The sequence below is a fragment of the Fundulus heteroclitus genome, chromosome 22 (genome assembly GCF_011125445.2).
Source record: "Fundulus heteroclitus isolate FHET01 chromosome 22, MU-UCD_Fhet_4.1, whole genome shotgun sequence".
Taxonomy (NCBI): domain Eukaryota; kingdom Metazoa; phylum Chordata; class Actinopteri; order Cyprinodontiformes; family Fundulidae; genus Fundulus; species Fundulus heteroclitus.
The window spans coordinates 4,956,115-4,964,665 of NC_046382.1; the positions used below are offsets into that span (position 1 = coordinate 4,956,115).

Consider the following 8,551-nt stretch of genomic DNA (forward strand, 5'->3'; position numbering starts at 1 on the left):
TTGGGGAGGATGCTAATTATTTATTTTAATGGAATCAATTTTATTTATGAAGAATCCCATAAAATCGTTACTACTAAGAGCTAAGGGAATGGATGGATCAACAGAGCTGTGGCTCTGGGTAAGTTTGGCAACTGTACTGAAGAGAAATCTAAGATTATTTTTGTTCTCCTCAATTAATGATGAAAAATATGCTGCTCTAACTCTGCGGAGGGTCTTTTTTTTACAACAGTAGACATTTTCCAGATTAGGTAGGATTCCTCTTGATGTGTAGAGCGCCAGTTTCTTTCCGAGAAGGCAATAGTGCGTCGATTTATGCAAATTTTGAATAGGATTTAGGATAATATTAAAGGCTACACTGAGGTTATCACATTCAGTGTCAGCATGAATGTTAAAATCCCACACTATATTTAGATCCATTAAATTTTATTTGTTTAGCGCCAATTCATGATACATGTCATCTCAAGGCTCTTTCCAAAGTCAGACTCCATCAATCCTCCAGGTTGGTGAGAAAGTTTCCTCTCTAAGGAACCCAGCAGGTTGCATCAAGTCTCTCCAAGCAGCATTCACTCCTCCTGAAAGAGCGTAGAGCCACAGTGGACAGTCGTGCATTGTTGATGGCTTTGCAGCAATCCCTCATACTGAGCATGCATGAAGCGACAGTGGAGAGGAAAACTCCCCTTTAACAGGGAGGAGAACCTCCAGCAGAACCAGAACCAGGCCATCTGCCTCGACCAAGTGGAGGATACAGAAGACAGAGCAGAGGGGAGTGTTGGCCTAGTGGTTAGCAGTGCTCTGCTAGAAGGAATGATAGAGGAGTGCAGGTTTGCTCAGAAGGAGTATGCAAGTACCCGGTTCAATCCCCACTGCCTGCACTCTGGGTCCCTGAGCAAGACCCTTAACCCCAGATTGCTCCCTGGGCGCCGCACATGGCAGCCCACTGCTCCCAAGGGTGATGGGTTAAAAGCAGAGAACAAATTTGTTGTAATGTATGTTACAATGACAATAAAGATGATATTACTATTATATTACTAATGTTGAAGTTTGTAGTCCAACTTGTCTTATACAATATACTACCTGCTGCTACTATTCCCAAGGTAATGTTTGCTTGCCTCTGTTATTTTTTCCTGTCTCTGTAATGCTTTTTCTTTTCTCTGATTTTTGTTCATGTACAGCACTTTGAATCGTCTCGTTATTGAAAAGTGCTTCATGAATAAACTTGCCTTGTAAAAAAAAAAAGACCGAAGCAGACATTGTTTGAATGTCTGCTTCCATCTAATGATTTGGTAGAGATCCTTCCATTTCTCTCTCAAGGACATTCAGGATGACTGACCAAACAATTTTACATTTCTATATACAGGTGTGCCCATTTCCTCATATAAGTCTACAACTTCTTCTGTTTCTTAGTGTTGATATATATGATGGTTTATTGAGTGTATGCATATTAGTATTTTCTTGTTAAGTCTTTTTAATCAAGGAAAGTGCTTATCATTTACAAAGCACGGCTTGACACACCACTGCCTTTATCTAATAGGCGCTAACTTTTCTTAGCATTATTTTAAGCATGATAGCTGTTTGCTAGTTATAAATTATTTTGTGAACTTGTGTTTGCATGCAGTTTGACAAATACAAAATAATACTCTTGGATCTCACTTTCAAAATACACCAAAGGGATTTGTTTATTTACAAACAAAAAATTGCCTTCATCCATATTTAGAACAAGTATTTATAAAATAAACATTTTGTAAATTCCAATAGTATTTTTGAGCTGTATTAACAAAGGACAGCATAGGTGTAAAAACAAAAATAAAATTCGATCTTCCATTAAAGACAAACCACAGCATTTATTCACATACATAGACATGTTAAAGCAAATCAAGGAAAATAACACACCAGTAACAGGACAGTGTTATAATACTGTCTTTGGGCAAACCAGTGTGTAATATGAAAAATGAATCAGGAATAAATCATGGGGGACTGTTGGCTGAACTTCTGAGTTACTGCTGAAAAATCAGCTCAATGGATGCAATAAATAATCAATACTTATGAAACTGACAGATTGAGAGAACCTCAGTTTTCTTTATGGATTTCCAGCTGCAGTGGAAGGGAGCTTTTTTTCTGTTCGTTCATCAGAGATTTTTAGTTTCTTGTAGAAAATGAGAGCCTTTCCGTTGTGCTGCTAGGATTCATGAAGACACAGCCATTTGTTGACAGATCCAACCGTTTTTATCATCACAACTCACAGATTTCCATCCGTTGGCCTCCTTGACAGAAGTTGCACAGTTAACCTTCTCGACAGGCGGTTGCAGCCAGTAGCTGAAAGAAGAATATGTCTGTAAGATCATGGGGGGAATCCATTATTCAGGAGATTTAAGTTCAATTCTTACCTATGCCTTAGATCACTCTCATTGACCCACTTCCAGCCACTACCGTTAACCCTGAGGCCAATCCAGTAGCTGCTGGTACCTGCACCAGTTAAGCTGCTTTTATAGATGAAGTCCTGATTAAAACAGACGGGTATTAATCAATCATAGTTACATCGTTGGAACTGTAGCTTGGTAGCTGAGGTCAGCTAAATAAAAGTGTCGACCATGTCTCCAGCCTAACCTGCTCCTCAGGACTTCCAACAACGACCAAATCTGCACCCCTAAATCTGCAGTCATCTCTGGCTTCGTCCCAAGTCTTCTGATCTGAATAGTTCCAGCTGCTGATCATATAGCAGCTGGACTGGTAGTGGAGCCAACCCTGGGGGCAAGGTTCAGTTTGCCTTTCTGAGAGGAACAACAGCAACAATTTTAGTAAGAAAGACATTTTAGTTTAGGATTGAAAACACAAACAAGATAATTAAATGACACATTTGTATACTTTACTTTTTCTGCGGTAGAAGTAACTCGGTGACGACTGGGAATAATATAGTTTATAGTAGTGAGGACGTGGTGTGGTGTTGTAGTACCATGGTCTGTTGTAGGAAGGATGTTTTGTTGTGTACTGGTAGCGTGGTCTGTTGTAGTAAGGACGTGGTGTGGTGTTGTAGTACCATGGTCTGTTGTAGTAAGGACGTGGTGTGGTGTTGTAGTACCATGGTCTGTTGTAGTAAGGACGTGGTGTGGTGTTGTAGTACCATGGTCTGTTGTAGGAAGGATGTTTTGTTGTGTACTGGTAGCGTGGTCTGTTGTAGTAAGGACGTGGTGTTGTGTTGTAGTACCATGGTCTGTTGTAGTAAGGACGTGGTGTGGTGTTGTAGTACCATGGTCTGTTGTAGTAAGGACGTGGTGTTGTGTTGTAGTACCATGGTCTGTTGTAGTAAGGACGTGGTGTGGTGTTGTAGTACCATGGTCTGTTGTAGTAAGGACGTGGTGTGGTGTTGTAGTACCATGGTCTGTTGTAGTAAGGACGTGGTGTGGTGTAGTAGTACCATGGTCTGTTGTAGTAAGGACGTGGTGTGGTGTTGTAGTACCATGGTCTGTTGTAGGAAGGACGTGGTGTGGTGTTGTAGTACCATGGTCTGTTGTAGTAAGGACGTGGTGTGGTGTTGTAGTACCATGGTCTGTTGTAGTAAGGACGTGGTGTGGTAAAGTAGGAGGGTGGTCTGTTGTAATACGGTTGTTGTGTGGTGTAGTAGTAATGTGGTCTATCATAGTGAGGATGAGGTCGGGTATTGTAGTAACGTCGAGCTTCAGGCATTGGTGTTGTTGTCCAGTCAAAGCGGGGTTCTCTCTTTTTGGAAGTTTCTTCCTTTTGGTTCAGTAAATTTGCTCGTAGTATCTGGATTTCAGCTGTCAGCTTTTGGTTTGTTTCACTCAGATACTTATTGTCTTCTGTCAGCTTCTGGATTTCTTTCCTCATGTTTTCTGGCCAGTATGAAACTTGAAGTTGATGTTTGATGTCTTCAAAGTCCTTCAACTTAACAGAAATGACAGAAGTATCTAGAGAATCAAAAAATAGATTAGGTTAATTTGACACATGTGAAATACATTTTGGTATTTTATCCAAATCATGCATAACGATGAAGTAATTATCAGCACTTCAGTGCCCATCTACTAGCAGGTGGCAATGGTGGAGACAGTAAGAGGGAAGACAAGGTTTGGGAAAACTGCTTCTTCTTCAGGGCTCAACTGTTACACTACTAGTATCAATTCGGCCCCATGGAATACTTTTTTAAGTTTAGGAAAATCCCTGATTAGTTCCTCACCTGGAACCAAACATTCAGGTGCAGCTGTGATCTACGAAGGCAAACTGTGTGCTGGTCAAATTAATAATACAAAAAAACTATTTTTTATTTGCTTTGCTTAGAGAAAATGTTCAAAGTTGTGTCAAAATTTTCAAGTGAAATGTTTTAACTCTAGAAAAAGCTTCCAATATTATCAGAAATTCTATTTTTGTAATTACTAAATAACATAAAAGCCAATGTGCATTTAGTCAGTGAATATGCCAATGTACACACACAATGACCATGTAAGCACACACTGATACACAGCAATCTGCTCTCTGTTGGTTTACTTTAAAACTCTTAGCATGAGATGGCAGCAGCCTGCATATAGGGTAGGAAGTGTGTGGGTTTGCTATTTTAAAACAGAATTAACACCAGCAAGCCAAAATGTCTGGTAGCTTCTCTTTTTCTGATAGACACCTACTCTGATCAGGTCAATGTTTTCTCTAAGTTCAACCAGAGCCACCATGTGTTGTATCAGGTGACCCAAGTCCAGTCTACTTTCATGCATTCAGCTCTGAGACTACAGGAGGTCAGCTAATGAAATCCCTGTCAGTACAAATGTACACCATGCCGAGGTGAACTCAAAAAGCGCTTCAAAAAACATGAGTTTGAATAGTGTTCAGTTCTGCTTGTCCTCCCAACCATTAAAGAACTGCATAAAATAAAATTAGTGTGTGTATATTACAGAAGTTTTTCATGTATTCTGGGGAGAATATGTTGTTTCTGTCACCATGTCAGCCTTAAAACGGGAGTTATAGGTCTTCTCTAAAATGATCTCAGAAAATGCACGCTGTCATTGTTCCACAGTATTCTGATACATATCATTTTCCTGCATAATTTATACTCACAATGGATGCGCAGACCAGTGATCATCAGCAATAGAACCCAACAGATCACTACTGGCAGCAGAGAGCGCGTGATGGATGGAGTCCTGTCTGATCAGAAAACAGTGTCAGGTCCAGCAGACTGAAGTATACACTGAATGACCAAGAGCACAACTATTTGCTTATCTACTTTTTTTCTGTGGTCCAGATGGAGCTGTACGCAGGTACACCACAGTGTCAACAGCTGCATTAACGTAATCATCCTCATCCTGAAGATCACCTGAAAACAAATCCAAATCTAATTTAAACTTGAATTTTATTAAGGTCTTATCAAAAAAAAGTTTTACATTTAGCAAGTATAAAGGATTTTGCTTACTTGCAAGAAAATTATACAAAACAAAAATAGGATGTTAACTTAAGCCACAAAACACATTTGTAATTGTGATACATACATGACAGACTTATTTTCAGCATACCAACCCTCCAGACCACTCAGATCTTCTAATTCTGGATATGAAGAGTAGACCAGAACCAGACAGCATTTAGTTCCTATGCTTCACTTATCTGGAGTAAACTCCCAGAAAACTGTAAAAGTGCTGAAAGCCTGAGTTCATTTAGATGAAGACTAAAAACCAGTTTGTTCAGAGTTTCCTTTAAATGTAAATGTTGAAGCTTGTAGTCCAGCTTGTCTCATATCTTGGTCTATTGCTACTTTTGTGATCTTTACCTCTGTAATGTTTTGCCTCTGTCTTTAGAATGCTTATTTCATTCTATAATGCTTTCTCTCTTCTATGTTGATGTACAACACTTTTACTGCTTTATAAAGAAACTTGTACAGAAGATGCAACAAGCTTTCACTCTGAGGATCCATCTCTGTTAGGATTTTGCTCGGCAGCAGTAGAATACGGTTCATAAAACCAAACAGAACCAAATCCTACCTCCAGACGGGTCAACCCTGGGATTATATGTTCCAGTCAGCTCCATGGACTCTGTCCTCATGTTGTACAAAGATCTCAGCTGGCCTCCATGCAGAAGTGATGGTGAAACCAAAGAGAGAACTTATTCATGAGCACGTCTGCTGTGTGGCTGTTTTACATCTTCCTGTTTCATGAGGATGTAGTCGAGTTTTTAACCACAGCCTGTCACATTTGTCACATTCATTCTGCTGCTGTGACCATTTATTCCTTTTAACAAATGGAGTTTTTCAGGTTAAACCTCAGTAGCCTTCTGCCAAACTAACAAATCTGTTATAACTACCACAATCAAATATTTAAGGCTTATGGTAAGTTTGGGAATACTCTCATTTTCCTGTGTCACATTTATGTTGCCTCACAAGCTTCAGTTGTGAGGCAACACATGACTAATAACATAGGATTAACTAAACAATTTGCCTGACAGCAGAAACGTCCCGGGTTTGAGAGCCGGGCTCGGTAGAGGCCTTCCTGCATTGACTTTACATGTTCTCCCAGTGTCTGCCGAGGGTTTCTCTGAGCGCTCCAGGTTCCCCTACCACCAACGACGGCCATTATTGGCGGCGTGCTCAGTTGCAACAGCTCAGGCTAAGCCTCTGTCTGGTCTATATGATTTCGTTGTATGTACCTTGTATGCATGATGACAAATAACACACTTTAATTAGGAGTAACACAAACGAAAATGAGGAAAAATACCCCTGGATAAAAATAAATGCAGTGTGTTCCTGGACTGAAACGAAGATGTGATTCGATTGTGACAGCTAGTCCACCAGTTCTGCAGTCTGACCTCCAAACACAGAACAACAACAGAGTCTTCAGTCAGAGGCGTCTGCAGATCCACCGTAAGACAGATCTGGAGATCTACCTTCAGCATCTACAGCAACTATTTGAAGAAACTTGGACAATAGGAGTTACACCTACACTTATTTAATAAATGTTTTTTAATTGAATTGAGCTTCCAGTATGAATGTAATTAGTTCTTTGAAAATTTTAAAAAAAGTTCTTGGTACCTACCAGGAAGGTCCTGGAAGTAGTCACCTTTACGTTCCTAGAGGTACGGACTTTATTCTGGAAGGTTAGCTGTGTTTACGCCTGGAGGGAAGGGATTACAGATTCACCATGATTTTCACGAAACATTTGGTTTAAAAGTTTTGTCACGCAGTTTAATTCATCCACTGATTCTGCTTTGGGAATATTTTCACACCATTTCAACTTTCACTTCTCTGCCTCTTTCTATTGGTTTTGTGAATTTAGGTTGTTAGTTTGGATGTTTTCTCTTTTCACTTCCTCTTCTCCCCTGACTCATTTCTTTTCTGTCTGTCTCTTTTCACTGTGGGGAATGCTGGTGAATGTCGTGCAGCAGTCCCTCATATTCAGGTTAATATCCAATTTAGGCCAACAGTTTCTTCTGTCAGATTATTGAGAGTTTTGTGGTAGTTCCTGTCTGTTGGCTCTAGATTATAGTGCTTTTTATCTCATTATCCTTTACTTTAGTCTTTATTGAAATGAAAGTTCAGTCCTTTTCCTCCCTACTTCAGTAGGACTTGCTACAGAATCCACTTTTAATTTGTGAGATCACTGACTACAAAGAGACGGTGCTGAATAAATAATAAGCATCAATCAAACCCATGCATTTACTGTCATATGTGGGCTAAATAAAGCAGACCTTCACGGGAATGGGTGGAATAAACCGCCAAAACAAATAAAAACTTCAGTCTGGGATGTTATCTATAAAGGTTTTGGCACTATCTGCCTGACAGCAGCAGCTCCAACAGAAAGTGGGCGGAGCCTCTGACAGCGTACATAGTTCTGTCCCTGCGGCGCCTCTGGACAGATGGTAGGAACGCTCCAAAGATCCTCTGCAGAACTCTGTCTGCTGTGTTACAACAGAGGTGGCACTCTGAGATGGGCTGCATGTGAAAACTCAGAAAGTGTGGCCTCTGCTGGACAAGGTGACGATGTTGAGGAGTGTCCTGATAATTCTCAAGTGTTAAATAAAAAGGAATTTGTGTGAAATGATAGAAGAGTAAAACAGTATGTGTGATCACAAACACACAGGCTGGTTTGTGTTCAGGTCCTGCAGATGTCTGGCTCATCCATTACCATAAATCACAGAAATAACAATTATAAGAATGACTAAATATCTGGATTCTGGATTTTTTGTGAGGGGGTTAGGGCCGGCACTAAAGGTCAGGGATTACAGCGCAACAATAAGCTCTGCCGGGTCACAGTTCCAGGTTCAGTACACAACGGGCAGAGATCAGGCAGGTAGTGAGGTCAGGCAACAGAATCAGACGGGGACACACAGACTCAGAAGTCGAGAGGCAGACGGGTCAGGATCAGGAATTCAGAACAGGTAGAACGCTGGAATAAGTCTCACACAATGGCTCGAAATAATCTGGCCATGATGACTGGTCTGAAGGCTGGTTATATAGTGACTAATGCAGGTGGATCAGATGAGCGGTAAGGAGAAACTGGGCGGAGCTAAGCAGGTGTGTGCAATGGGTGATCAGACCAGGCATCAGTGCCGAGATCATGACACAGAG

At 40.6% G+C, this 8,551-nt stretch overlaps 1 protein-coding gene across 1 annotated transcript; it reads right to left on the reverse strand.

Moving 5' to 3' along the window:
- Positions 1 to 2,116: 2,116 nt before the first annotated feature.
- Positions 2,117 to 6,045, reverse strand: LOC118557233. Its single transcript, XM_036126841.1, has 8 exons — positions 5,973 to 6,045; positions 5,225 to 5,314; positions 5,059 to 5,145; positions 3,207 to 3,923; positions 2,868 to 3,122; positions 2,605 to 2,768; positions 2,385 to 2,497; positions 2,117 to 2,313 (listed from the first exon to the last, which is right to left on the reverse strand). The coding sequence occupies exons 1-8, from the start codon at positions 6,031 to 6,033 to the stop codon at positions 2,184 to 2,186; spliced, it is 1,617 nt and encodes a 538-aa protein (XP_035982734.1). The 5' UTR covers positions 6,034 to 6,045; the 3' UTR covers positions 2,117 to 2,183.
- Between the last annotated feature and the right edge of the window lie 2,506 nt (positions 6,046 to 8,551).